The sequence below is a fragment of the Macrotis lagotis genome, chromosome 8 (genome assembly GCF_037893015.1).
Source record: "Macrotis lagotis isolate mMagLag1 chromosome 8, bilby.v1.9.chrom.fasta, whole genome shotgun sequence".
NCBI lineage: Eukaryota > Metazoa > Chordata > Mammalia > Peramelemorphia > Peramelidae > Macrotis > Macrotis lagotis.
In genome coordinates, this window is record NC_133665.1 from 19,569,929 (window position 1) to 19,587,646 (window position 17,718).

Genomic DNA, 17,718 nt, shown 5'->3' on the forward strand with positions numbered 1-17,718 from the left:
CATTTTAGTGTTCCACTGAGAACTACATCATTCCAGTTGGATTTTGCTATATAAACTAGTTGTTAGAGAAGTAAATTTTGAGACCTGTATTGAAATCTTGTATTAAGATCTGTACTGTAAAATATTTTAGCAGAAACATCTGAATATTTAGAGTAACTTGGACCCAGAAACAAAATCTACCTAAGTGGTGTCCCCTGAGGGATACAATATTTTCCAAACTGCCCCAAAAAAAGAAGTTCCAGAGACTATTCAACTGCATGGGAAATATGAGATCTAAGATTAAACATATTGATTAAATGGACATAGGGAGTGAGTTATGAAATTGTGAGGAGACAATGTTTGTTAATGTTGAAGCTCATTATTGTACTACTTTGTTTTTTTTGTTTCACTGTATCTGCATATCAAAGTGTTAAGTGAATTTCTCCTCTGAATTAGTTCCGGATTTTAGGTTTCTTACTCTGGCTTGTACTGTGATTGATCAATGATTCTGATTCCATTTTGTACTTGGAACTATTCTGTAACAACTCCCAAAATTGTAAATTGCCCAAGTCACATTTCTTTGTCTCTGAATTTAAGTATAGAAATTCTGGCTTCCTAGAGACCTGAATTCACTGTTTCAGAACATCCTGGGGGGGGGGGGGTTAGGTCTCTTGTTAATTTTTTTTGTCGATTATCCTTCTGCCTTGTGAAGTGTTTTTTTTTTTTTTAACCTTAGCCTTCAGATGCTCTTACTAATATCCAAGATATTGTCTTGCCAGATGTCCTCTCTCTCTCTGGTCATTGGCATACAGAGGAGTCACACTGACGGGATGGGGGGGTGAGGATTATATGAAGGGTTCCCCTGAACTTATTTAGTTACCCTATTTTCTAGGGATGAAGTCCTCTGAACTTGACAGTGATCTTTTATAACTGAACTCTATTAAACTCCCAGTATCCTTGAAGATAAACCTGGCTCCAGTTATTCTGCCCAGACTGATAAACTGGTGGTATAGTTGGGACCTTGGTGGATAAGCAGACCATTCCCTCTTCATGGGCTAGCATCTCCCATTAGAGGAAGAAGAATGGGCTCATTCTTGCTCCCCCACCCATTATTTTGGGAGGGTACTCTACCCTTATCCCTCCCCTTGGGGAGAAGATTAGTCCTTTTCCATTCATCTATTATAGCTCTCTTTTTTTTGCTCTAAGGTAAAAACCCAAAGCTTTCCCTGTATCACTGCATGCCTTTGTACTTGGTATAAGGAGTTCCATATGAATGTTCATTTGTCTTTTAATAAATCCAGCTTCTACACATGTACTATGGAGTCATGATTTTCAGTTAATAGTTTCAGTCCTACAAAAGTAGCAAATTTCAACACATATACTCTCAACTCTTTGATTTCATTTCTCATATTACAGCATAATATAAAAATGCACAATATCAACTCATTTACAGAGGCAAAGAAGTTCACTTGCACAGTAAGCAGTTCGTTTGGGGGAAACAGTTAGAAAATGACACTCTGAAGTTCTTAAGTAATACCAGATTCAGAATCAAAACTAAAATTGTCATAATATTAAACCTGATCCTTACATACTGAAAAAGAAAAGAATAAATGGGGGCAGTTAGGTGGCACAATGGATAGAGTACTGGTCCTGGAGTCTGGAGGGCCTGAGTTCAAATGAAGAGTCAGACAATTAATAATTACCTAGCTGTGTGACCTTGGGGAAAATCACTTAACCCTATTACTTTACAAAAACAAAAATGAAGAAATGAATAAAAATATCTAGTCTAAAAGTTTTTTTTTAACTTTTTTGGGGTCATGGAATTCTTTAGGAAGTCTGGTGAAGCCCTTCCCAGAATAATATTTTTAAATGTATAAAATACAGGATTAGGAAACCAAATTATATTGAAATAAAGCTGTCAAAATACTAAAATGCAAATTCATAGACTCTTGCTTAAGAATTCCAGAATAGACAATATTTTCTGATATAATGAGACTCCAACTTAATAAGTATCAGGATTTTTTACAAATTCCTATCTGGGAATATTTTATTTTGTAAGTTTTCAGATTATAAAGTAATACATAACCATTACCACAGAGTAAATTTAACTCAAACCCCCAAATATGTTAACACAAACTTACTAGACACAAGAACCACAGTGGCTGGTGCAGTGTGAGTATCTGCAAATCTTCTGAGACTCTGTCTGAGTTTATCATCAGCAGCATTTTTTGCTGTGGCATTGATATGTGCAACTGTCACCTACAATATTCATAAGAACAAAAAAGATTAACTTCTATTATAGTTGCCCATTATCCTGAAAATATCATCCTTAAGGGAGAAAATTCATGCTTTTTTTTATTTGAACATGGAAAAACATAAATTTCAGATGGCTTTCAATTAATTAGACTTATTTTATATAATTTGTGGATTATCTAGGTATTTAATTCTATTTTTTGTTCCTTTGATCACCTTTTGTTATTTTTTTCACTTTATTCTTTAATTCTTATATCATGATGGAGGATAAACAGAGGGGAAAGAAGAAAAATCTGAAACAAATTAAGCAGCTTTGGTTAAAATATGTGGATAATGGCAGGGATTTGAAACTATGGTCTAAATGATATATGTGGATTAAATTCTTGTAATGATTAACCATCTAAGAAATTATGACAATGCAGGGAATAAGGAAAGAGGAAGGAAAGAAATGGACAAACACCTGAAATGGTTTTGTATTTTTATGACAAAATTTTAAGGTTCATATAAAGCACTCTCTCTTATTTGATTTCCCTGAACCTTAACTTCCAACACACAAAAACTAGCAATAGCAAAGCACATAAATGTACTCTATCAGAAAAAGCTATATTTCCAAATATATATTCCAGATCTTGTATAAGATATATACAAGTAGGAATTTCAGTCAATGTTTAATAGAAATGTAATTTTAGATAATGTAATGACTTTCAAAGCCTACATTATGAAAATGAACTTAGTATTTTATTAACTATGCACCAATTAGGCATTGTCACTATTACCTAGCACAAAACTAAAAACTTATTGACCTGAAAAAATAAAACATACAATAACTTGAAAAACTGACTTTCAGAGTAACTGACCTGGCCCTCTAAAACATTTCCATCAACAAAATATTTATAATCTACTAATTGCAAGGAATATAGGGATAAACAAGGAAGTCAAAGACTTTCCCCTTCATCAGGAAAATTGGGGTGAAAAGGCAAACATATGAAAAATTCATAATATCCAAATAACAACAGAAAACAAAAAATAAAATTACCTAGGACTGAATACAAGTGGAAATTAAGATTAACATTATGATATTATCTAGATAGATAATATAATAAAATACGGGTAACTTCCTGTCAACCCAATCAGTCAGAGAACATACCCAATAAAGATATGAAAAGATTATTACTGGATATTATTATAAATGGAAAAATTCCAAATCATATATGCTTATTATTGTACCATAATACAATGTTTTCTTTTACCTGACAATTATTTAGCTCTTGAATAACTTCTTTGCTTTCTTTACTGATGTCACAGACACAGATGAATTCTGCTTCTCTGTGGCCTTTAAAAAACTTCTCACGAATTCTTTGTACAACAGTCACAGCTGACCGGCCAGATGGAACAGAGCAATTTTCAATGTCCCAAAAAACTCCAATGGGGGGTAAGTTTTCTAGCACCTGTCCTGCTTTTGCCACTTCTGATGACCCTTTAAAAAATTTAACATGTTCTATTGTAAATACAGAAAAAAAGAAAAATTGATGAAAATAAAATCAAGTAAGAGTCCTACTATTGTTTTTCCAGTTAAATATACTTGGTTAGAAAAACACTTGATTATACATCATGCTCTGTCCCAGAGAAACTCCTACTATAGATAAAAAAAATACCAAATTTGCTACAAAATGTCATCTCCATTTACAAAGAAAAAAGCCCAGGGGAGGCTAGGTGGCGCAGTGGATAGAGCCCTGGCCCTGGAGTCAGGAGTATCTGAGTTCAAATCCGGCCTCAGACACTTAATAAAGCCACTTAACCCCATTGCTTTGCAAAAACAAAACCTTAAAAAAAAAAAAAAACAGAAAAAGCCCCAAACCCTAAAGCTCATATGATCAGGTCAAGTACATTAAGCAAGTTTATATTGTGGTCATGCATATTTCTCTGAAATCAACACACATATGTAAGATTTTTACAGCTATAAAAGTAATAATAAAGAAGGTAGCAAAATTAAAAAGGTTAAACAGTTACAAAATTTTTTAATATTCAGTGCTGCATTAATACCTCAAATTTGTAATTTTGAAAACTCAGAATATTGAATAGTACTTCTGTGAAATAGCCACTACCTTAACAAACAGTAGGAATTTATAAATACTATTCTTATTCTCCATGAGTAAAATTCCTATTTTGGTTAGAAAAAGGTGACAGACGCAGTAACAAATCCCACCAACTATAATCCTAACCTGACAATAACAAAATAGTTTCTTCCAACACTTTAATCCCCCTAAATGAAGAGGCACAATTTAAGATGGCACAAAACCTTTTTGATTTAATGAGTTTCAGAATTTTTTTTAGCTATAAAGAAGAAAAAAAAGGAAAGGGAGATTAAAGATTAAAGATAAAGAAGTATATTTGTGATATTAACATTTTACATTAAAAATAAAACTAGGGGAAAGCTAGGCGGTGCAGTGGACAGAGCACAGGCCTAGGAGGAGTTCAAATCTAGCCTCAGACATTTGCTTTAGCTGAGTGATCTTAGGCAAGTCATTAAACCTCACCCCCTTGCAAACACCCCTCCCGAAATAAATAAGTAAAAGTAGTATAAAATGTACATTTAAATATCATTTACCATATTTTGATGCTGTTTTGCTAAGATTGTTTGCAAGTAGCAACGCTGTCTCATTCCCTGTTCCTTTGGTTCCACAGCCATTACACAAAGGGATAGAGATCGATGCAGTCTGAGTATTTGGAGGTGGAATATTTGGCCAGACATTAGCAGCATCAACTATACTATTTCTTGCCGGCTGTTAAAAACAAATTTTCCAATCACATTATTTTAAACTTTATAATCATACTCGATACCCCAAAAGAATGTGCAGAATTTACTTAATACTTTCCCATCTCTTTATTCAAATTAATTTTTAGTTATATTTCCTGAAACCCATAGACATTAAATTCAGAAACTAATTCTAAACAATTGTCTCTTATTCTCTATCACAAAATATGATCATTAAAAGAATGACTAGGGAATTCAGTGCCTAAAATTTCATATTCTAAGGCCTACATCACCCTACAAATTATTTCTTCATATGTATATATGCTTTGGGAAAATACAAAAAGTGCTGAGTCTAGAGTCGGAAGGGCTGAATTCAAATCCAGCCTCAGACACTTTCTTGCTGAGCAAGTTATTTAACCCTGTTTGATTCAGTTTCTTCATCTGTAAAATGAGCTCAAGAAATAAATGGCAAATCACTCCAATATCTTTGAGAGGAAAACACCAAACAGGATGATAAAACACTGGACTCAACTGAAATGACTGAAAACAAATCATGGACTTTTCATTTAGGGTATTCAAGTTTTTCCACATTAATGCAGTCATGCATTATAATTAAGTATCAGATTCCCTCCCAACTTTACTAAAATGTTCAATATTCACCTATACTCTAAACTACATAAATTAATTTATAATTTAGCTTTAAGCTTAATTACATCACAAATATTCAAAGACAAAAAGAAAAACTCTGCAAAAGTGACCTGATTTTGTGGTTTCACATAACTTAAGTAAGAAATGGTAAATCACCCAAAGAGTCCGGCCATTGGGATAAAAACTCCCCTCTGATAAAAACTGCTGGGATAATTGGAAGTTAGTATGGAAGAAACTTAGATTAGACCAACACCTCACACCCTTTACCAAGATAAGATCCAAATGGTTACAGGACATAGACATAAAAAACAATACTATAAACAAATTAGAAGATCAAGGACTAGTCTACCTGTCAGATCTATGGAAAGGGGAACAGTTTATGACTAGGGAAGAGTTGGAGAACATCACTAAAAACCAATTAGATGATTTTGATTACATTAAATTAAAAAGCTTTTGCACAGATAAAACCAATGTAATCAAGATCAAAAGAAAAGCAGTAAATTGGGAAACAATCTTTACAACTAATGATTCTGACAAAGGACTCATTCTAAAATATATAGAGAAGTGAGTCATATTTTTAAAACAAAAAGCCATTCCCCAATTGACAAATGGTCAAAGGATATGCAAAGGCAATTTACAGATGAGGAGATCAAAGTAATCCATAGCCATATGAAAAAATGCTCTAAATCATTAATTATTAGAGAAATGCAAATTAAAGCTTCTCTGAGGTACCACCTCACACCTCTCAGATTGGCCAGTATGATCAGGAAGGATAATGATCATTGTTGGAAGGGATGTGGGAAATCTGGGACACTGTTACACTGGTGGTGGAGCTGTGAACTCAACCAACCCCTCTGGAGAGTTATTTGGAACTATGCCCAAAGGGCAACAAAAATGTGCATACCCTTTGACCCAGCAATACCACTACTGGGTCTATACCCTGAAGAGATGAGGAAAAAGGGTAAAAACATTACTTGTACAAAAATATTTATAGCAGCCCTGTTTGTGGTGGCAAAGAATTGGAAATCCAGTAAATGTCCTTCAATGGGGGAATAGCTTAGCAAACTGTGGTATATGTATGTCATGGAACACTACTATTCCAGGAGGGACGGGATTTCAGGGAAACCTGGAGGGATTTGCATGAACTGATGCTGAGTGAGATGAGCAGAACCAGAAAAACACTGTACACCCTAACAGCAACATGGGAGTGATGTTCAACCTTGAAGGACTTGCTCATCCCATCAGTGCAACAATTGGGAACAATTTTGGGCTGTCTGCGAGTACCATCTGTATCCAGATAAGGAGCTGTGGAGTTTGAACAAAGTACAAGGACTATTCCCTCTAATTTGGGGAAAAAAAAAAAAGATATTTTATTGTCTGATCTTGTTACCCCTGAGAATTCTGTTCTCTTTAAAGATATGATTTCTCTCTCATCACACCCAAATTGGATCAAGGTAAAACATGGAAACAAAGTAAAGACTGATGGAGTGCTATCTGTGGGGTGGGGGTGGGGGAGGGAAGCAAGATTGGGGGAAAATTATAAAACTCAAATAATATCTTTAATAAAAATAAAAAAAATTTAAAAAAGAAATTTAAAAAAGAAAGAAAAAAAGAAATGGTAAATCTATTGTAACAAGAAGTGTAATGAACAGAAGGTTGGGTTTCTCAGGAAGACTGAAGTTCAAGTTCTGCCTGTAATACATACTAACATGGTACCAACTCTCAGAGTCCTGAGTAATTCTTTCATACCATAATTAAAGTTATTTACCCTTTGACCCAGCAATTCATAGCAGTTCTTTTTGTGGTGGTAAAGAATTGGAAATTGAGGGGATGCCCATCAATTGGGGAATGGCTAAACAAGTTATGGTATATGAATGTTATGGAGTACTATTGTGCTGTAAGAAACCATGAATGGCTGGCCTCTAAAGAAGCATGAAACAAATTACATGATGCTGAGCAAAGGGAGCAGAAACAAGAGAACATTGTACAAATACCAACAACATTATGAGTTGATCAACCTTGATGGATGCAGCTGCTCTCAGCAGTTCAGAGAAGTAGGACAACTCTAGGAGACCTGCTATGGACAATGCTATCCACAATCCCAGGAAGAAAAGCAAAACAAACAAACAAACAAAACCCTACAGAATCTGAAAGAACACTACTTTCACTTTTTAAAAGTTTCTCATATTTTTTCTTTCCTGTCTCATGGTTTTCTTACTTTTCCCTTAATCCTAATTTCTTATTATAGAAAATGACTAATCTGCAAACATGTTAAACACAAATATGTACACTATTCACCAGACTGTTTGCCGCTAAGGGGAGGAGGGTGGAAGAAAATTATCTAACTTAAAATACGCATGTAGATGAATGTTAGAAAACTTTCATAACATATAATTGGAAAAATATTACTATAAAAAATTAAATTATTGATCTTTTTCAGTGGTGAGTCTACAAATGAGCTCTCCCACACCAATAAAATGGCAAGTCCAGATAAAGCAAAACAATAAGCAATACAAAGCATGAACTACCTAGCTCAGTTCAAACTCCATTTCTACAGAACTATATTTTTGTTTTAGTAGTTCTTTCATTTTACCTTCAACATCAGACCTAATTTTTATTATTGACTGATTTTACATCTTTCTCTAAGACCAGAAAAAGTTATAAAGATTATTAAAATTAGCTTTCAGAAGGGCATCAAAGTGGTGCAGTGGATAGAGCACTGGCCCTGGAGTCAGAAGGACCCAAGTTCAAATCTGACCTCAGACACACTCAATAATTACCTAACTGTGTGACCTTGGGCAAGTCACTTAATCCCCTGTGCCTTGCAAAAACCAAAGAAAAAAATTAGCTTTTAAATTTAAAAAACAAAATTCATCACAAGTACAATCTTACATCTATAATGTAAAACTCCTTACAAATTCCCATTTCTAAAAATCCCAACTATGTTTACACTGTGTAAAAAAAACAAAAATATACAAACCTTTTTTAAACAGTCTTCGCAGTAATGAGAGCCCTTTAGACAAACCGATGGTGCCACATTTAGATGCAAAGGGTTGGTGCACACATGAGATGTGAGTTCCGATTGTGAAAGGTGCTCTTCCAAATGCCCAGGAGCCCCACTTGTGAAATCAGAACAGGGGAAATAGCCAGAAGAGGTGCAGCTTGGGAGAGCTGGGAACTGATGCAGTTTACGCACATTACCATGACATGATTGGAAATGGAGTTTTCCACAACAGGGCAGGTGTTTACAGGAAGAGAAGTTACTTTCTATACACATGCTGGAAAAGTCACTTGCAATGCCTGCTAAATTATTTCTAGCTGGAGCATTCTTGAGTGAAGATGCAGACTGAAAAGCAAACCCTGACCCTACTTGACAAGTGATTGTCCCAGTGCCTGATGAGTCTAATAGTGAGCCAGCGTGAATCAAGCCCCCAGTACCTCTGCCACCAGTGCTACTGCCGCCGCCGCCGCCGCCGCCACCAAAGTGCATTGGAGGAGTTGAGGGGTCATTAGAGCAATGAGCACAGCAGCTTACTTTAGGAGCAGGTGGAAGTTGTATTTGAGGATGCTGAAGAGGATGAATATCTGGAATTGGGGCTGCTGGGAAAAGTTTAGCGCCAGCATGAAGAGGAGATGGTACGTCCTTTAAATCTACAACAACTTTGTCCTCCATGTAATCTTTCTGAAAAATGAAAGATTGGGATGCATCTTAATTAGGATATGAAATCTAAAATTTCTCACATTCCATTCAAGAGCACAAATCCTATATCTACTTAAGTAGTACTTTATCCAACAAACAAAAACTAAAATTGAGTTGCAAAAATTACCATTATTACTCAAGTTTTAAGGGACTGAATATTGAAGTAGATTAACTACAAATCAACATAAATGAATTCGATAACAAGGCTACTGAACTTTGAGACCAGAGATTTGAGTTCAAATCAAACATTTACTGAGAGCCTACTGTGTAAAGAACACTGTGCTAGAGATTATCATAAAAATCTTAGATAAGATACCATCCTTACTTTTAGCCCTGTAAGGAAAATGACACACCAAATACAATACAAAATAACACATGACAAGTATATAAGAAAGGGGTCAACATACTATTGGAACTTAAAAGAGAACAACTGGATAGAATGAAGGCTTCATAGAGGTGGTAGTATTTGAAATGGTAGGAATTCAAAAAAGAGTGAAGAACATTCTAGGCAAAGAAACCACATAAGCATGGGCAAGAAAGCAAAGAAGTATAGAGCATAAACAAAGATAAGCATAAAATTCAATTTTGTTGGAGTATATGAGAGTATATGGGAATAACATTGAGGGCTTCAAATTCCAAGCTTTACTTTTTAGAATAGCTTGGGCAGAGGAGACATAACCAGAGAGATGAATGAAGAAGATTAAACTAACTATAGAATGATAGATGTGAGAAAGTGATTGCAATAGCCCAAGCAAGTAATAATAAATACCTATAACAGACATGGAACAAGGATGGGAAATGAAGGAGCAAGGAAGAGGTAAATAAACACCAAGGTTTCAAAACTGAAAGCCTAGGTAAATAGTAATACCACTGACAGAAAAATGTGGAATAAGAATGAGAAAGAAATTTAAGGTAAAATACATTAAATTCAATTTTCAATGTACTAAGGATAAAATATTCTCTAGGTAGGCAGTTAGAATACTGAGTGTAGAAATCAAACAGTCAGCAAGGATTTATTATGTATTTATTAAATGTCAGGCACAATGAGAAGCCCTAAGGACACAAAGAAAGGCAAAAACAGTCTCTGCTCTTAAAGGAGTTCACATTCTAATGAGTGTGACAACATGAAAATAGGTATGTACATGGAAGGTAAACAAAATAATCTCAGAGTGAAGGAACTGAGGTGGATATGGCAAGAGGCCTGGCACAGACCTTCTAAAGCTAAGTCTTGAAGGAAACTAGTTAAGTATAGAGCACATTGGGTTCAAATTCAAAGGGTTGGAATACGGAGTGTTGTGTGGATTCCAAAGCAAGTGGACTAGTAGAGTGAGATCATATGTGCATGGAGGAGAATAAAGTATAAGAAGACCTGAGAGGTACAAAAAAGTATCAGGTGGTGAGATACTTCCAATTTATATTTGGTAATTTATCAGCTCTCATGAAGATAGAATTATCATCCCTCTGCTGATATTTGATTTACGTCTAATCTGATCTGTTTCCTGTCTTCAGTCCATCATCTCCCAATACCTATAAAGATGTCTTAAGCTAGACCCACAACCAGCTTCAACACAATATGTCCAAAACACATCTCATCTTTCCTCCCAACTCTCCCTTCTTCCAAATTTCCCTAATACTATCAAGGGTACCACCCTCTTCCTAGTCACCCAGACTCAAAACCTACATGTTTATCTTGGACTCTTCATTCTGACACTTCTCACATCCATTTAGTTTGCCAAGTCTCATTGTTTATACCTTTGCAACATCAATTCTATCCATCTTTTCTTTCCTCTGATATTGACTCCACTTTAGTAGAGGAACCCCTTGCCCTCACACCAAGATTATAATACCCTTCTGAGAGATTGTTTCAAGTTCTCCGCATTCCAAAGGATTTTCCACTCAGTTGTCAAAAAGACTAGGTGACAAATGACCACTTCATCACCACTACTCCCTATTCAATAAAATCCAGTCATCTCCAGGGTCAAATATAAAATCTTTTGTTTTAAAAAGCTCTTCAAACCTTGGCCCCTTCCTCCATTTCTAAACTTCTTATACTTTATTCCCCTCTTCAATCCAATTACATTGGCCTGTTTGTAATTCCTCACACATTATACTTCTCCTCCTGGCTCCAGGCATTTTTTTTTTTAGGTTTTTGCAAGGCAAATGGGGTTAAGAGGCTTGCCCAAGGCCACACAGCTAGGTAATTATCAAGTGTCTGAAGCAGGTACTACTGACTCCAGGGCCGGTGCTTTATCCACTGTGCCACCTAGCGCCGCCCCCCCCTGCTCCAGGCATTTTCACTGGTTATCTTTCTCCCTCTCCTCTCTGCTTCTTTGGTTTCCTTCAAATCTCACCTCAAGGTTCAACTTCTATAAGAAGCTTTGCCCAGTACTTCTTAAATCTTAGTATCTTTCCTCTGAGGTTAGCTCCAATTTATATTATGTGTGAATGACCCTGGACAAATCACTTAACTTCTGTTTGCCTCTATTTTCTCAACTAGAAATAGGTATAATAATAATAGGATTGATGTGAGCATCAAATGAGACAATAATTGTAAAAAGAATTTAGACAGTGCATGTACCACGGGCAACAATGCTTATTTCTTTCCCTTCCCTTCCCTTTATTTCTATCACCAACACTTAGCACAGAGTAAGCACATAATAAATGCTTATTAAATGTTTAAATTGGGATTATAGGAAGCCACTGGAACTTACTGGGGAAGGGGCTCATAGCTGAGGGGGTGACGGACTACAACTGGAAATATGAGGCAAGGAGTCCAATTAAAAAGTTACTGTAGGGGCGGCTAGGTGGCGCAGTGGATAAAGCACCGACCTTGGAGTCAGGAGTACCTGGATTCAAATCTGACCTCAGACACTTACTAATTACGTGGCCTTGGGCAAGCCACTTAACCCCATTGCCTTGAAAAAGAAAAAGAAAAAAAATAAGTTACTGTAATAGTCCCAGGCAAGAGGTAATAAGAGACTAACATAGAGGTAACTGTGGGAACAGAAAGAAAGACATATTACTTAGATAAATATAAAAAGATACGACAATAGATTGAATATATATGGGATATGTAAATTAGGAATTATGGTTAACAACTGAAAAGAAAGAACAGTAATAAAAATAAAGATTTGGAGTCATTCAAATAAAAGTGATAGTTGATGCTGTGGGAAGAAAAGATAATCAAAAGAATTGACAAAGAAAAAAGTGGCTAAGGACAGACACATGAGAAATATCCAACTAAAAGGATAAGAAAGAACACAAGAAAATGAAGAGCAATATGAGGTGAGACGATAACAGGGAGAGTAAGTGCCAAACCTGAGCCAGATTAAAATATAATTGAAAAATGTTTAACAAAATAAACAAAAGCACAATACTTTATAGAAGATGTTAATTTGTGCTTTTCAAAGTCAAGAATCTGTTTCTATTTGAGTTTGCCATTACTGTCTTCAAGGACAAAACAGCAGAAGAAGCAGTTAATACAACAAATACTATGGAGGGCTTGTGAAGAACAAGAACTGGGAAAAGGACATACTGGTGATTAAAAAAAAATCACTGATGACTAGAGAAAGCAATTTCTGCAGTGCTGAGAAAACAAAGAATGTGAAGGGTCAAAGAGAGAACAGATGATGTGAATATGGAGGTATTAGATGAAGACTATTTTTTCCAAGAAGTTTCTATTTCTAGTCCTGATATACTCCAGTAAATGAATTCAACCTATAGCAGTAGACAATGCCTAATATGCAATAAAGCAGCAAACTAAATTACTGACAATTTTCAAGTAATGTATGCCAAAGAAAAACTTTCCATAGAATCATTAATCAAGATGGTTATAAAGAGTTCAATAAAGATATTTAAAGGATGGACCTGGAGAACTGAAGTTTTAAAGTAAAAAACAAGTAGCACTAATATTTTATTCAGTGAGTCTCTGCAATTCATCTTAATTCTAAGAAAACAATTTAAAAAACCAAACAATAAGTACGATAGGGTAATAAAATTTTTGCAAAGAAAAAAATGTAAAATTGTAAAATAACTTACTAGGTGGGAGAAGGGAACAGGAAGACTATATTTGGAAATGAATAATGTAGGTATTACTAAAAATAAATTTTCTTTAAGAAAAAAAAATAAATAAGGAGTTGGTATAACAAAGTATTGAACAGAATACAAAGAAAGCCAATAAAGCTCTCATTTTTCCTTTTCTGTATCATAAGAAAAAGACCTCAAAACTTGAGTCATAGTAACTATAACCTTCATTTATTTTGATCTCTTCTTTTGCTGAACAATACAATGTAGAATTTATCTTTAGAGTCAACTGTTGTCATGTATAAGGGAAAATGTATTCCTAAGAATGTAACATTAAACATTTAAAGTATCTACTCTTTCACAGAACACAGAAGTTATGAAAATATACTTCTCTTTGGTCAGAAAATACAATAATGAACACCAACAGGACATAATAACAAAAAATATATACAATAAAAAAGCTTGACATTGACCATAATGGCATGATATACAAAACAAAAAAATAATCAATTAACTTTTGAAATAAAGAATTTCCCATGTTGTTAGTATATCATATAGTTACCGTTTTTGGACTAAGTGGCAATGTCTGTTCAGGACGAGAAAAGCAATTAGAAAATTTCCAAAGCCATGGCTTAGCATCGCTATCTTGTTGAAGCCATTCACGTGACCTATCGCAGGGGTTCTCGGTTCCGTTTCCTTCCATCATACAACCATACAGTGCAGTTCAACATGCTTTTGTCTTTCCTTTCTTTCATTCTTCCCCCCTGTGAAGAATGAAATTTAAACATAATCTTCTTTAAAAAGAAAAATAAAAACTATTTTCTTCACATTTAAGACTTCAATAGGTTTATAGTGTAATCAAATCAGTTTAATGATCAAATTTTTAAAAATATCAAGCTGACAACATAGACAGGAAGATTTAGATACAGTTTACTAAAGTATTCTGAACACTATTGCTTGCTTGAGAGGTACTATTCATTTTTATTAATATCTTTTTATAGAACTAAACAATCCATCTTCACTACTAAAAAAAATGTTAAAAATATTTTACCGCCATACTGTTTTTGATAAGACTATAAATCAAATCTTTCATGACTGCCTACTCATGGACATCTTCTATAAATACTCAGAAAAACCAATCAAGAATTAAGAATTGTCTGGGGGGGGGGGGTAGCTAGGTGGCTTAGTGGATAAAGCACCAGCCCTGGAGTCAGGAGTACCTGGGTTCAAATCCGGTCTCAGACACTTAATAATTACCTAGCTGTGTGGCCTTGGGCAAGCTACTTAACCCTATTTGCCTTGCAAAAAGCTAAAAAAAAAAAACACCCCAAAAAACCCATCAGATTGAGTCAATATTTCTCATTTACCTAGGTAACCCCCGACAATGGCAAAAGCAATGTTTCATTCCCAAGTTCTTTCCTCTTTCAACACAAACATATCCAACTACTCTCCTTTGTCTTCAATTTTTAAACTTTGAGATAGCTGCAAACATTTCCTCTCAGTAATTTCCCAAAAAAAGATACTCTTTTTTAGAAAAAAAATCAAAAAATAAATTCACACTCCCATATATCTCTTCCAGGTTATCTTCCTTGTAACATGGACTTTCCACTTTAGTAGACAGTACTAAAAATCTTCCTCCCAAACTAATCTTTCTCTGACCTAATCTAGATACTAGGATTCCAGAAGGACTTAAAATTATTTATAAATCTTAATTTTAACATTTTTACTTTATCTTAAGCTAGGGTCATTATTTTAAACTTAATTTATTTCACACCTAAGTCACATCTTTCTTTCCAACACACTGCCACTGACCTCATCCAATAGGTGATCCAACCACAGACATGAGATTAATTTAATTAGAGGATTCTTCCAAAGCTTTAATTTTTCTGCAGGGGCTCCTAGCACAGTAGTTTAATAAAAAATAACACTAACTGTATCTACAGCTGAGTGCTGACATTGTTCAAGCTTTCCCCTCTTCCATGGGGGGGGGGGGTTCCTCAATATTTATTTAAGGATGTGAGACTTTGCATATGTGTGTATAGCACAAAGATATGCACATCTGTCAAACTATTCAAACTTTGCATGGGAGGATAAAGTAATAATAAATTTTTTTTTTCAGATGTACATCTTCCTCTGGGGTTTTGCTACAACCTCACAGAATCTTGAATCACACAATATTGAAAGAACAACAGAAGTCACTGGTTGAACCTTTGGGGAATCTAGTGAAAAAATTAGAAAATGCAAGATATATTTTTCTAATAAAATACTGAATTCCCAGTATGGTCATTTTCCTTTTTCCTTACAGTCTGTGGTCAAGGCAGATAGTTACAGATGCTATGGTCAGAAGTACTGACCATTCTTTTTTTAAGTCAACATGCATTTGTTAAAATGCCTACCAGTTGGAAGGCTCTGGGACTACAAAAACAAATCCAAATAATCCTACCCTTAAGAAGTTTACATTGTACAGAGAGGAGATAATTTGCACATGGCTAAGTAAAAGAAAAACAGATACAAAGTAATTCAGTGTGGGGAAGAGAACTAACATCTGTGTGATCAAAAAAAAAAAACAAAAGCCTAGACCAGAAGGTACAAATAAATTTTTTGCAACATTTCATCAATTTTCTTACCACCAAAACTTTATTTTGTATCCCTATCTATTTTTAATCAGAAAAGATTCTTGTGTTCCCTATACTACTAACCCACCCTACTTCAAATTCATTGACATTCCATCCAATATAGTTCAATATTTTGACTGTACATGCTCATTTCTTTACAAGAGAACTACCAGTATAGCTCCCGTCTCAAAATCATTCATTAACACCTCATTTACAATTCAACTTCCGAAAGGTAGAGCCAAAGCTAATTTTGGTATAATCTGACTAAACCACTTTTACTTCTCTTTTTTAAGAACAAATTCAATTGCAAGGTGAAGCATACTGAGAAGTAAAACTGCCCGATACAAATCACTAAAACTAGTACTCTTCTCTCAAATTCTAATAAATCTTCCCTAGAAATCACCCAAAGTAAAATAATTTAATTTACAAAAATAATTGTAGAATCGGGGAGACTGGGTGATAAGGGTGTGCGTGAGGGCGTCGGTTTTGCGACAGGGCGGTGCGTTACGGAAGCGGAAGTGGAAGTGGGGGTGCTTAAAGTAAAATACACAATCAAATCAAGATGCTAATTAGTTGAATGCAAGAACTCATCAGTCGGTTAATAAACATTTATTAAATTCTCATCCTGTGGCAGGCACAACACTACAGTTACACAGAATGGCAAAAAGACAGTCCCTGCTCCCGAGAAGTTCACAATGTGAATGGGGGAGACAAGAAGAAAACAACCATGTATAAGCAACATACATACTAGGATAAACTGTAGAGAACCAAAAAAAGTCCCAGACTGAAGATGTTCTACTTAACATAAGGGCTGAGCTTTTTCCGAAATAGCAACTCAACCAGTCTGTGAAGAGGTCTAGGGAGGAGGGCCGAGACAAATTTCAAGACACAACTTCGATTCTGGGTAACCATGCCGGAGCCGGGGCTGTGAGCAGGCAGGGTCCTTTGCAAGTGACACTGCCAATATCTGTGGCTTTAGGACCCTCTGTGATGTTGCAGTCTGACAACACGGAGCACTTCCTGGGCCGCCCGGGGATTTCACTCGGAATAACAAGTTCTCTGGCAGCACTTTTGCTGGCGGCGCCCTCGGGATGCGCTCAAGGAAGGATGAGGAGCGACTTCTGGCCCCTCCGGGACCCGGAGGCTCTCCGGCGAGCTTACCCAAACACACCCCGAGGGGACCCCCGCCTCCAAGCGCACGGCCTCCGGGCCAGGGCCAGCCGGAGGGGGTCCTCCCATCGCCCCCGGCCCGGCCCGGCCGCGCGGGCTCCAGCCGAGCCGCCCAGCTCCGTGCGGCAGGAGAGGCGCAGCGGCGGGCCCAGGGGTGGCCCTCGGCCGGGAGGTCCGAGGCTGCGCAGACCGGGGGGCGCCGTGTGGAGGGGAGAGGGGGGAAAGGAAGGGGCCCCGCGGCCCGCCCCCGGCCCGGGGCACACTCACCTCCGCCACCTGCTCCGCCCGCGCTCACATGCCGGCCATACCGCCTCCCCCCCACCCCCCCGGCCCTTTGTTGTGATTCCCGACTCCGCAGCTCCCGCCGCCGCCGCCGAGCGCACCCCCACTTCCGCTTCCGTAGCGCACCGCCGGGCACAAAACCGACGCCCTCACGCACACCCTTATCACCGAACCTCCCCGAATCCTCTCCCGCCTCCCACCGGACACCGCCCCCGCGGGGCGTTCCGGCGAGGCCGGGGGCGGGGCCTGGGCTGGCCCCGCCCCTCCCGGAACTGGCGCGGCTGCTTCCTCCG

At 36.8% G+C, this 17,718-nt stretch overlaps 1 protein-coding gene across 6 annotated transcripts in view; it reads right to left on the minus strand.

Moving 5' to 3' along the window:
• MARF1 (meiosis regulator and mRNA stability factor 1) overlaps nucleotides 1-17,465 on the minus strand; it is a 58,624-nt gene extending 41,159 nt beyond the window's left edge. For 2 of the 6 annotated variants that reach the window (XM_074196478.1, XM_074196479.1), the window contains exons 1-6: nucleotides 17,411-17,465; nucleotides 13,921-14,122; nucleotides 8,616-9,317; nucleotides 4,841-5,015; nucleotides 3,483-3,709; nucleotides 2,121-2,238 (exon numbers count right to left, since the gene is read on the minus strand). In XM_074196478.1, the coding sequence (XP_074052579.1) occupies nucleotides 2,121-2,238; nucleotides 3,483-3,709; nucleotides 4,841-5,015; nucleotides 8,616-9,317; nucleotides 13,921-14,064 (1,366 nt within the window). In that variant the 5' untranslated portion in view covers nucleotides 14,065-14,122; nucleotides 17,411-17,465. Of the gene's footprint in view, nucleotides 1-2,120; nucleotides 2,239-3,482; nucleotides 3,731-4,840; nucleotides 5,016-8,615; nucleotides 9,318-13,920; nucleotides 14,123-17,410 lie in introns of all 6 variants that reach the window. The other 4 variants (XM_074196477.1, XM_074196476.1, XM_074196480.1 and 1 more) reach the window with 3 other exon arrangements.
• Between the last annotated feature and the right edge of the window lie 253 nt (nucleotides 17,466-17,718).